The sequence below is a fragment of the Phoenix dactylifera genome, chromosome 11 (assembly GCF_051530095.1).
Source record: "Phoenix dactylifera cultivar Ajwa chromosome 11, Ajwa_hap1_PhDact_Kaust_v1.1, whole genome shotgun sequence".
NCBI lineage: Eukaryota > Viridiplantae > Streptophyta > Magnoliopsida > Arecales > Arecaceae > Phoenix > Phoenix dactylifera.
The window spans coordinates 7,577,319-7,590,407 of NC_143200.1; the positions used below are offsets into that span (position 1 = coordinate 7,577,319).

Here is a 13,089-nt window from a genome sequence, read left to right on the forward strand (position 1 = left end):
GCTAGAGGAAGGGTCGTAAACCTGCTCTAGGAGGTTTTGTTCTATACCATTATAAAGTCTTAAAGGGTAGAACCAACACCTTCCAATCCCCAGCCAAACACATTGGAGGAGTCTAGCGGCTCTTTACAGAGTCTGCAGATGGCTCCACCCCCGCCAGAGCCACAAATGGCTTCGGTGGTGAACTCTAAACAATTTCAAGCACTTCTTAAATAGTCTAGGCGTTGACTACTGCAATCCAGCACATCCAACAACCAGCCACCCCCAATAGCTGCAACAACAAGAGGCCTATGAACAGGGTCATCATAAGGACTCGGAGCGCTCAAGTCATCGCTTTCCGCCTTAGAGTGGGGGGCAGGTGCCTCCCGACCAGCCTTCTCGCCATTATAGCTCTGGCAGAGCTCCGTGCGGCCATAACATTCAACCATGGAGTGAAATGCAAGAAGGCCAATCTTGATTTGCCGACTCTCCCTCTTGAAAGGAGTTGGTGTCCAATCATTCTTCCTCTCATTGACCTGATAGGGCTTCCAGGTGGGAAGTCAACCTCAACCACAAGCTCGAAGAGAAGAGTCGGCACCTTGAAGACCTGAGAAACCATCAAGCCAGTCAAGGCTGAGATGTGCAGTTCAACACTGAACCCCCATATTCGACAAAGATAATGGGGGAGCCTATGCCTTTCTGTTTAAAGATACCACATGGGAGACATATGATGGCACATCAGACCCTTTGGACCACTTAGAGAGCTTCAAGTGTGCCACCAATGCGGTGTCTACAAAGCTTTCTCAACTATCCTTAGGAATATGGCTTCATTGTGGTATATCGAGTTACAGTCGAGCTCGATCCACTCATTTGAGCTGCTCAACCGGATGTTCGCTGCCCATTTTTGTGAGCAGCAAAAGTCCAAGGAGGAATTCAAACACCCTCTTTGCCATCAAGCTATGAGAGGACAAGTCCTTGCGAGACTATGTCAACTGCTTTAATACAACCATGCTGGAGTTACACAACTTGAATCGTTCGGTCGTGATGTCTACCATGAGGAGCGGACTTAAGACTTCTCAGTTTCTTTTCTTTCTAGAGAAGAGGTTCCCGAGAGACTATACCAAGTGCTGGCTAAGGAAGACAAGTATATCAATGTCGAGGAGGCCATGATAGCACGACAAGAATTAGTTGAAGGAGGACCTAGCAAAAAGAAGAACAATAAGCAGGCCTGTGATGACTTAGCAGCCCCTGCCAAGAAATCTAGAGGGGATGAAGAAATCCCCACCGATCACGAAGCCTTTCTCAGAAGTTCGAGAGGTACACACCCCTGAACGTTCCACGCTGGCAGATTCTGCAACCATAGTTATCTAAAATGGCCATGAAAGACGACGTCGATAGCCCCTAAGGACATGATGTGATACTGGCAGTTCCACTGCGACCACAAACATGACACCGAGGACTGCTTCCAATTGAAAAATGAGATCGAGGCTTTAATTCAATTAGGCTGCCTTGGTTCCTACGTCTGAAACTCTTGAGACTAAGTCAACCCTGGTCAAAAGCGGCCCTCTCTCGAGGTAAGGTTTGATAACCAATCGAAGGCTGGAATCATGAGCACCATAGCTAGGGAAACAATAGCTGGCGGAACTAGCTTGTTTGCCCGAAGAGCCTATGCACGGGCTACTCATATAGGAGCTCATCGATGAAGAGACCGATGATAGAGAAAGTCATTTCATAGTAGCATGCATTTTTTTTTCTTTTTCCTTTCATAATTTTAGATAATATAATTTATACATAAATCATTCACAATAAAGCACAATATTAAAATATGAATTATCTGTAATCATAGATCCTAAATTTTCAAGAGAACACAAAGCTAGTCACACCATTATAATTTATTTTTTCATACCTTATATAAATTACATTGATCAATAATTCAAAAATTAGCAAGATTTGTGCCAGGGTCACTTACGTCAGTTCGCCCAGAGATTACTAGGTTCGATGGGCAAATTAGTTACACATATCCAATACAATTTAAGAAGATAAATTAATGAATATTTAACTATTTAAAAATCTAAATACAAATTAAGAAGCTTTAGAAAACTGAAATGGATTTGATTAGGCTTCAAGTCCAAATTGGATACGGAGTTAGGAAAGACCGGTCCAAGCCGGTTGCTCCAACATTGGTCTATGATCTTTAAACAAGATTTACAAAGTAGATAGAGCCAGAAAGGTTGGACCAAGGATGAAATCTCTCTCCAACTTTTTTTTTTCTCTTTTTTCCAATTTTATCTCCTCTCTTTTTTTTTATTTTTTTCTCCTTTTTATTTTGGCCTTTTTCTTTCTTTTTTTTTCTCTCTTTCTTCTTTGTTGCCCTCTTCTCTTTTTCTTTGGTGGAATCGGGGGAAGGCGCATGAGCCTGCCCCACCGACGAACAGAGGCAATGAGGAGGGCTCCGGGCCAACGATGGCTGCAGCTGGAGGTCCGGCAGCACGACGGCTAGGGAATGACTGCCAATGGTGACTAGCACAAGAGAGAGGCATGGGAATTTTTTTGGTGATCTTTCGGCCACGAGAAGGAAGACCAAGCAAGGGAAGGAATTAAGGAGGAGACCAGGGGCAATACCTTGCTCTGGAGAAGAGAGGAGAGACTCATGGTGGTCATGGTAGCTAGCGGAAAGGAAGAAATAGAGAGAGGAGACGGTGATTTAGCGATCTCCTCTCACTGATCTTCCCAGAATAGCGATGCAGGGGGGTTACGTTATGGTCCATGATTCTCACCAGCAGCCTGATTAGTAATATTACAAATACTAAAGGTGGCACTTCAGCCTCCAGTGCAGTCCACATGGTTTGACAAGAGAAGCTTCTCTCATGTCCATTTCACGCATCTGACACCTCAGATTGTTATCCACTTTCTAAATCTGCTACGGTTATCAGAAGACATGAACCCATCACCTAAAAACAGCACTGATTGCTATGTGCCAAAAAGCTAAATTCCACTCAAAAACAAAAGAAAGAAAAGAAAAGAAAATACCCACTTGTATTCAACCTTTCCACCTAAAAGAATGTACTTTGTTACAGTCATGCAGATGCTTAGCATTTCTTCCTCTCGATCTGTATCCATAAACAATCCTGGATAACTTATTCTAAGGTATATTCATATCCAAATTAAGAGATAATGATCAAAGGCTAATTGAAGAAAGATGCATTCATGCACACATTCCCTCCTATATTATTTCTTCATGTCGACCACGTTGAGCTCAGAGAAGCATATCAGACTTGGCGGGCAACCTTCTGTAGAAATTGAATGGCACCGATGGCATCTTGGACCTGAACTTAGGGTGGCGAAGCAGATAGAGCCCAACGAGCACCGCCACCACCTGAAACGGCGTCACATAGAGGATTATGGCCACGATCAGCGACAGCAAGATGAAGATGGCGGTCGCCCTTGGGTCCCTCCAGCTGAGTAGGGCCTGCGCTCGCTCCCCCTGCGTCGCAAGGTCCCCCGCCACCGTCTGCACCCGCCCGGCAACGCTCCTCAGCCTGTCGTACCGCATCCTCACAATGTTCGGAGGCTTCCCTGTCGGAAATGTATCAAACTCTTCATCAAGCTCGTCTGGGTGAGCAAGCTCGGCATGGGACAGCTTTGTGTCCATGTGCGGCGGGCGTCGCGGCCTAAGCGGGTAGTTCCACAGACCAATCATGAACAGGTAGAGGAAAATTGTTGGCAGGATCAACTCCGGAGAGCAGAGCAGTATTAAAAACAGGACATGGACTAGTATTGTTGTGATGGGGTTCCTCCAATTCCGAATTCCGTTGAACCATCGACCGAGGGCGGCAAGGCCAGAGAGGAGAGCAGTGATGCGGAAGAAATTGGCTTTGCTCCTTCGCAGGCTCCACATGTGTGAGTCCACATCGAGCATGTACTCCACCACCTCCCTTCGGAGGGGGGGCTCGGCGCGGCCCAGCCGGGCGGCGACAATCTGCATTGCCTGGTGCCGGAGGTTGTCCAATATAATAACCGGGATGGGCTGCACGTAGTGCATCTTCGGGAGCAGCGGCTTCCCGTAGAGGGTCACCATGTTGACCCACGCCGTGCAGGTGAACCTCACTGCCAAATGGAGCTCGCCGGTCTTCTTGAGACCCGACGTCTGGAGGACTAGAAGAGGATAGAGATGAGTATAAACTCGATCAGTTTCCAATGTCGACAGCCGGATTCGGACCTTGCCGATCCTCTGGTCTTTGGCGTCGTCCTTGCTGCCGGAAATATGGCAATTGTCGAAGACGGCGATGGTGATGACGGTGCAGGGGTCGAAGACGTCCCAAGAGTACTGCTCATTCCATCGAGGGGCGAGGCTATTGAGAATTGTCCGAGTTCTAACCCATTTGGGGCCATACTTGGCGACGCAGTAGGCATCGGTGAGCTTTCCATCCTTGGCCTTCATCGGCATTAGATTCTGGGCGCTGAGAATTCCGACCTCTAGTATCCCAATCCTCGGCTTCCGGAGGTGCCTCGCCGCCGGCTGGAGGTCGCTGCTGTAATGAGTGGATTCATCAAGCACATGGTAGCCCGTCTCGAGGCAGAGCCGGAGGTGGACCTTGCTTGCGAATTTGGGCTCCTTCTTCTTCTCGCCATCGCCGGTCTCCTCCGACGAGGAGGTCGGTTTGGCTAGACTGAACCAGCGGGCCTCGACAAGCTTGCTGTGGTCGGTGCGCTGGCTGGCGGCCGACAGCGGCAGCACCAGCCTGCCTAGTGGCTCCTTGTCCTCGGCGGTGATCACCAGTGGCTCGTCGAACGGCTCCGACGCCACGAACATGAACTCCTCGTTCCACACCGGGTTGAGCGATGGAGCCGGGCGGGTGCGGCGGAGGTGACCTCCAAGCTGGACCTTGAGCCACACACTCGGCGCCCGGGACTTGTCGACCGGAACCAGGTCCTGTGCCTCAATTACATGCACCCGGAGGTAGACCAGCTTCGGCGAGAAGTAGACCTTGGAGCGGGTCTGATGCATGCCCTCGACGCCGACACCGTGGGCGTCGGAGTGCCAGGCCTCAGGGAAGGCCTCATCGGCCTGCGTCCCCATCCAAACAGCAAGCATTATCTCTCCCTTCACCTTGTCTCCCTTCTTGTCCTCCAGCTTGTACCATTGGGGAGCGAGGGGGCTATCCGGCGGCAACCGGAGAGGGACGTCGGTGAGGTCGAAGAGGATTCTTCCGACGAAGTCGTCCTTCCCGAGATCCTTGTCTTTGACGGTGACTTCCAAGAGGTTGGCCTGGATGGAATCTTTGGAGAAGGCGAACACCTGGCGCCACACGGGGTTCTGGTTCTTCTCCAGGTGTTTGGTGGTGCCTTTGTAGTTGCCGAGCTTCACCTCCACGTAGGGGTCCAGGGAGCCGGTGACGTCCATGGCAGGGAGGTCGCGGGCCTTGAAAACGTTCACGTAGAGGAAGTACATCTGTTCGGCGAGGTCGTAGGTCGAGGAGATCTTGTCGCCACCGCGGTACCCGAGGCGGCCCGCGAGGGGCGGGCGGGTCTCCACCAGGCCGAACTCCGGCGCGCCGGAGCGCGGCGGCAGAGGCCCAACGCCGGGGACCGCGCGGACTTGCATCACCGCCGGCGGCGGCGGCTCCGCCCGCGCGTGCCGCTCCTCCATCACGACGCCGCCCATCGGCGCTGCCGGCTTCTCCCCCGCGCCGCCACCCATCGCCTGCTTCATCTGGGCGAACTCGTACCCCAATCCCCCTCCCCCTCCTCCTCCAGCGCCGATGGAGTAGAACACCCTCGGCTCCTCCGCCGCCGGCTTCTTCTTCTCCTTCTTTTCGTTGGTAGTCTTGTCGCCGTCGACGGCCGGGTTAGGTACCGGGGTGGAAGAAGGGGGGACGGGGTCGGCAGCGGCGGCGACAGAGGCTGGTGATGGGGAGGGGTCGGAGGAATCGGGGAGGAGGTAGACGCGGAGGCCAACGTCGCCGCGGATGTGGGAGAAGAGGCCGCGCTTCTGGAGAGGGAAGCGCAGGACGGGGGTGTCAGCGGGGGAGAGGGCGACGGAGGCGCCGGAGATGCGGACCCGGCCGAGGAAGTGGGGGTTGTGGCCGTGGCCGCCGGCGTCGCCGTCGTGGTAGACGGAGACGTCGATGCTCTGGTTGGGGAGGTCGGACGGATCAGAGACGTTAAACAGAAATTTGTCGTTCCAGGAAGGGCTGAGATCTTTGATCTTGGTCTGGGTGCGGTGGCGCTGGCCGTCGAAGTTCACCTCGACGAAGGGGTTGGCGGAGCCGTGCCCGTTTTTGGGCATCAGGTCGAAGGCGTCCACTACCTCCACCGCCAACTTCATCTCCTCCTCCTCCTCCTCCTCTTTGTAAGTGTTTTCTATTTTGGGATGGGAGCTAACAGGTTGGAGTTCGCTCAGCTTCGTGTATCATATCACCAGCATCATCAGCGTGTGGAGACTTGGGTGGAAAAGATAAATGTGAGTGTCCTTAGGGCTGATGGTTTTCAGTCTCAGAGGAGGACAAGGAGTGGAGTTAGCCGGTGGACGGGAGGTTGCGGTGGGAATGGGGACAAGGAGGGAGAGACTGGAGGGACAGGTGCGGTTGCATGGAGACTGGAGCTGGATTTACGCATGGTGTTATGTTGAGGGCTTTAAATCACATAAAGTTCAATAGTTTACCATGAGAGTTAAAATAGGAGAAGATTTAAGAAAAAGCCACCCACAAAAGGTGTGGACCCCAGTTTTGAATCATGGGAAAGGGACAATGTTGAGGAAGCTTACTAATTTGTTTAGGGTTGCCCTCCAATGTCGTTTAGGGCATTGTTCTTTTATTATTTAGCGCATGGAAGCTTATTAGTTCTTTGTAAAATCACTTTGAACTTTTGGATAGATGCACCCACCCTCTTTGTGATTCTCTCTTCAAAGCACCCCTGCGGAGAGGGAGATACAAATGAGTTCACCAAAGAAAGGGGCGTGTGTATTTATTTGATCTAATATTTTGCTTTCCGGAACTTCATTTGTTTCCGCTTACAATGTAGTGACAAGGAAGTGCACTCAAGGTTGGCAAAGCGACGAATCGGAGAGTCAAGACCCTTATTTCAGAGCATTGCACTTTATTTCCAATTAACGACAGTACCATAGTTGATCTTTTTGGTGGATCATGGCTGAACTCACCTTGTGTCCATCTTTCAACTTATTTTTTTCATTCTCAATAAAGGGCAGTAATTAGTGAACTGGAGAGAGAGTGTACGCCAGCCTCTTTTAGGTTGCGTTTCCATGAAGGGTTGTCAGCTTATTGATAGGGGACAATGGGCATCCGGAAGGTATAGAAGACTTCTTCCTTTTGGAAAATGGAATATCGCTCTGCTTCTGATGTGGATTTTCCTCAAGATTCAAAGGGTTTGAGCTTTTACAAATGCTCTGTCCTCCATTGCTACAAAGAAATTAAGGTGGGGAGCCTCAGTGATACTATTGCCTGTTAGTCCTTTTCTTTTTTTCATTTTTTTCTTGGAAAACAATGAAGTATCGCCTGATAGTCCTTTTTCTCCCTTTTTGAATGTCCATTATCTAAGTAGCTGATCTATAAACCGCAAACATGAACCACTAATCCCTCGTCGGTGTTAGAGAGTCCTAAATAAAGAACGCTGGAAAGATTTGGGAATCTCTTCTCTTGGCCATTGGAAAGTCTTGCTTTTTACTCAATCCAGCAAGGGAGGGGCATTAAGGTGGGTGGCCTTACTCTTTTTTTTTTCCTAATCAGAGCCCTTGACCTATTTTTTTTTTTTTTTTGCTAAGATGGATAGATCATACCAGACGAGTACGAATGCACCAAATAAAATCAGAAAACAAGCTGAATTATATTCATTTGTTGTGAGTTTCCAACTAGATTTATTTAAGATTTGATATTTTTTATTCAAATTCAGTCCATGGTCAACCCTACTCAAAAGAATAATTAGTTTAAGGATGGAAAAGTGACAAGTGTGGAAATTTAATTTTAGTTTTTTCCTAGTAGGATGTTGCCTACTAGACTTTAAGAGTATTTTAGTCATTCAATGGATTAGGTCCAAAATAAAAAATGGTAGAAAAAATTATAGTAACACGTCCTTTCAAGTGTCGGCAGAAATCGTTAGACCCCAAATTTTTAAAATAACTCAATTTGTCACCAAATTTAATTTTCATTGCAATATAGTTAGAGTCATCTATCTCCATTAAAAATTGTTATCACATAATAACAAAATAAGTCTAAATTTCATAAATACCCTTCCAACTTTATGATCCATGAAGGTGGGTAGATCGCCTATGTGTTGCTTTGAGAGCTGTGCAGAAGGGTTGGATCATCCGTGGGTTGCATCAAGTTCTGTGCGGGCAGGTTGGATCATCCAAGGGTTGCATTGAGGGCTGGGCATGCAGGAAGGTTGGATCACCCAGGGGTTGCTTTGTGATCCATGCAGGAAGGTTGGATCACTCACCGGTTGTTTTGAGATCTATGCAGGCGGATGAATCAAGGAGGATGGAGCGCTTTGAGCCGATGGGCGATCTAGTGGACTTGGGTGAGCGATCTGGGGGGCTATCTGGTAGGGATCGAGGGCGGGGTTGGCGGAGGAGGGCCTGGGAGCGAGGGAGAAAGGGAAGTAGCGGTGGGAGGAGGCCTTCTTTCTGCCCATATTCCTCTGCCTCCGACGACAACAGCCGGACAGTAAAGCAAAGGCCCTCCGACGTACGTCCAATGCCTCCTTCAGACGGTGAAGCTCGATCCTTCTCATGCCAAGACTTAGTCACGGCTGATGGATGGGGACCCCTCACCTTCTTATCCACTGATGAAGGACAGTGAGAAACACCAGTAATCTCTGAGTCCGTCGAAGCAGCTCCGTGTCCAGGCTCCTTGGCCGGCCGGCCGTCAATGATGATGAGAGCTCTTTCTTCGACGAGGATGCCCCCGCCGAAGAGAACTTCGAGCATGGATGGCTCACCCTCGAGTGGGCGAGCCTTGTTCTCATCCTTGCTGCCTGCACCTGCAGCCTCTCCGTCGTTGCCCTCCGACAAAAGACCTTCTCAATTGCTCGCCCAGGCTCACCGGACCCCCCGCCTCCCCAAAAGCGCTCCATCCTCCATGATTCATCCACCTGCATAGCTCTCAAAGCAACCAACGGTGATTTAACAGTCCTGTAAAAATCGCAAAGCAACCAATGGATGATCCACCTGATGCACAGTTCTCAAAGCAATCGATGGGTGATCCAACCTGCATGCATAGATCTGTCCGTTGCTCGCTTTGAGGTTCATGTCGATGTGCCAATGGAAGAATGATGGGATGCTTCAAGATCCGTACTGTAGGTTTTTTTTTTTTTTTTTACACCGGCCCCTTACACCATACGTATATGAGTACAACCATTCAAATCAGAGAAAAGAAGCTGGCTAAACTAGTAGAAAACAACTGCCTGGTTCACCCAAAAAAAATTTCTCTAGTAATGCGCCACGTATACTACAAAAGAAAGGATATATTCTGACGCTTTGGTTAGTCTTTACCGACGTTTTTAAGTGTCGATAGATTTCCTGCCAACGCCCCCCAAAACGTGGGTAAGACATCGGGTAGATGGGGGTGGGCGTCGTTTTCAATTGAGGACTATGACGATGCTTTTAAGCGTTTTGATTCTTTTAAATTGCCAACGCTCATTAGAAGCGTCGGCAAAATTTGGCGCGGGAGACAAATTTGCCGACGCTTTTCCCTAGTGTCGGCATTCAAGAGTCGGCTTTGCTTCTTTTTTTTTGTAGTGGTAGGAGGCCACCCACTCAGCGACTGTGTTAGCCTCCCAGTAAATATGAGTGGCTCTGAAGGAGTCACACTTTCCTGCCATCTCTGTCTTCTTTGCGAAAAACATATAACCATGGTCCGAAGGATATTTTTGTCTATTTGATGACTAATTAAATTTTTTAAAAATTTAGAATCCAAATATTTTTGGTCCCAAAACTTAAGGCCCTGTTTGGGAGAGCTGCTGGCAGTAGAGCTGTTGGAAGTAGAGCTGTCTGAAGTAGAGCTGTTATAAAAAGCTGTTTACTGTTTGGTAACTACATTCGTAAAGTGCTGTGGTACTTTATTTTGTGTTTGGTAAACAAACTGAGAAAGTACTTTTGTATGACAAAATTACCATAAAGGACATTACATAGTATTATACAACAGAACATAATAAAACATAACATAAATTAATACATAAATATACGATATAGTATAATATTATTGTAATATAAAATAATATTATGTTAATATAGCATAATAGTAATATAATTATTAGAGTAAATTAATATTTGGAAATATAACATAATATTAAATTATTTAACATAACATATTAATGTATTATGATATAATGTAATATATATTATATTTATAGTATAATACAATAATAAAAGTATAAAATATTATAATTATTAGTATAAATTAATTTCTCATAATATAACATAATATTAAATTATTTAAAATAACATATTATTGTATTATAATGTAATGTAATATAATATAATATTTATAGTATAATACAATAATAAAGGTATAAAATATTATAATTATTATTATAAATTAATTTTCCATAATATAACATAATATTAAATTATTTCAAATAACATATTAATGTATTATAATGTAATGTAATATAATATAATTTTTATAGTATAATATAATAATAAAGGTATAAAATATTATAATTATTAGTATAAATTAATTTTTCATAATATAACATAATATTAAATTATTTAACATAACATATTAATGTATTATGATATAATATAATATGATATTATATTTATAGTATAATACAAAAATAAAGGTATAAAATATTATAATTATTAGTATAAATTAATTTTCCATAATATAACATAATATTAAATTATTTAACATAACATATTAATGTATTATGATATAAAATAATATGATATTATATTTATAGTATAATACAAAAATAAAGGTATAAAATATTATAATTATTAGTATAAAATAATTTTTCATAATTTTTCATAAAATAATTTTTCACGGTCCAGGGGCTCTTCTTCGTGGTCCATACTCGAGGAGGACCTCAGCGTGGGCCGCAAGGTTGATGAAAAAAAAAACAATAGATTGATTTTGGAAGGTATGGATAAGGATTAAATTTTTTTTCTTCTAAAATGTGGTTCAAGAAATGCATACAAAAATTGAAAGGAAAAATACCTTTTCTTACGGAAGGGAGTCTGACGGCTAGGGTTCTTGACTCCAGCAGATTTTTAAGTTTATAAAGGAACAAACTATAAAATTATGTTATTTTAATATGGACATTTTTATCAAAAATACAGCTTTCCGAAAAAGCTGAAACAGCTTCCTTCCAAAAGCTTCAAATTAGAGCTTCCTCCCAAAAGCTGTTTTCAGCTTCCCCCAAAAGCTGTTTTCAGCTTCCCGCAAAAGCTGAAACAGCTTTTTGAAAAATTTACCAAACACAGTTTTTCATCTAAAAGTACTTTTGGAGGGCCAGAAAGTGCTTTCTGGTCCTTCAAAAGCTCCCCCAAACAGGGCCTAAAACAGCATCCTTATAATTTTTTTAAAAAATATATCTGAAGTGAATACGCGAAGGGTGGTCCTTGTACGTCACCGGAATGAGAGAAAAAGCGAGGGAGAAGGTTTGTTGGGCGATCCTTATTAATTGACGCGGAGGGAGATATGGGGGCGCAGTTTGAATCACTGCTCTTCTGGTGATTTCAATCCTTTGCTGCGGTAATGGTTTCTTTCACGGTGGACACAGATTTGGGAAATGTTGGAATACAGTCTTTTGTTTTGACATCATTCCGAGTGAGGCTGTTCTTTTGCTTTGTCAAAATGGACAGAAGCAGGTGTACGTAAGCTTCCAAAATCTGGCTAGAGATAAACTCCAGCACTGTTATCAACTGGCTCAAAGAAAGGTCCTCGTATTCTTATCCATGACTTCTGTTTTTTTTCTACCGGTGATGCCAATATCACTTGGTTGCCTTCACAAGCTAGAGCAAGTGGGTTTTGGCTGGAGGAATTTTGGATAGCTCGTCGATAAATTATAGGACACATTAAGGTCATTTGTTAAACCAATTGGAGAGGGAGAAAATTGAAAAATTATGCCAAAAAAAAAATTCTATTGATGCCCTTCTCATGGCCACGGTCTATTTCCAGAGGCAGCGGCCGGGCAAGGGCAGCATAAGTGAGGGAGGGTGGAGGATGGTTGTATTTGGAGTCGCATCATAGGAGTTGGTCAATGGTGGTCGAAGGAGAAGCAGAGGGCGACGAAAATGAGAGGTGTGGAAGGACATGGCGAGTGGAGATACGTGAACGCATTATGATCAGGAGTGATATCTCAATACCTGCTTCCAACTATTGTCCATCCATATTCAAATTTGCGGCAAGTATAAATAGAAATAATTGATAAAATATTCCTAATTCTCGTGATTTCACTTATGAAGTCTTGTATAAAACATCAAAATTGATCCAAGTTCTACTTATTGTGATGATATTATCATCTACGACAAGTACATGGATCCTGATGGGGAAAATGTTGGCATCTCAACCTCGGATTAAACCAACCTCCTTCATCTTGGTATAAACTTAGGTGAACAACTTCGGTGAAAGCCGAGGAGCCAAGCTACACATGCTAATAAGGACCGCCAGTTATGACAACTGGCAGTTATGGCACCACTGTTATCAGCACACGATCAGCATAATCATCGTTGTATGCTGCTCATGCGGAATATTTTACAAGTCGTAAACGTACAACAAGGTATTAACACACGATGCATCAAATCAGGTAACCATATGGTTGACTACCCTATATAAAAGGATAGTCCAAGGGTCCTTAGGTAAGCTCATTCAAAGAACTCTACTCTATCAAGAATTCTCTCTTCCACACTATTGCCTCTCTATTCTAATTTAGACATCCGAGGGTCCCCCGCCAACAATTTTCTAGCAAGCGAACTTCTTACAGGTCACCTTTGGAGGAGATCAGCTCTTTCACACCTCGACACCTTGACGCCTCAGAATTAGCCGGGCAGCGCTCCGATCTCGATCCAAGATTCTGCTGTAACAGATTGGTGCTAAAAGCAGAGCCCCAGCTATACAAATACCAAGCGAAGGGAGAAATCGACAAGATGAA

At 45.2% G+C, this 13,089-nt stretch overlaps 1 protein-coding gene across 1 annotated transcript; it reads right to left on the minus strand.

Annotated features, from left to right (window-relative positions):
* Positions 1-2,988: 2,988 nt before the first annotated feature.
* On the minus strand, positions 2,989-6,604 carry LOC103713915 (FT-interacting protein 3-like). The gene has a single exon (XM_008800967.3). It carries the CDS (start codon positions 6,302-6,304, stop codon positions 3,233-3,235), a length of 3,072 nt encoding a protein of 1,023 aa, XP_008799189.2. The 5' UTR covers positions 6,305-6,604; the 3' UTR covers positions 2,989-3,232.
* Positions 6,605-13,089: the final 6,485 nt, after the last annotated feature.

Excerpts from the sequence above, each read along its gene's own strand:
- LOC103713915 (XM_008800967.3), bottom strand. The coding sequence starts at position 6,304 with ATGAAGTTGGCGGTGGAGGTAGTGGACGCCTTCGACCTGATGCCCAAA.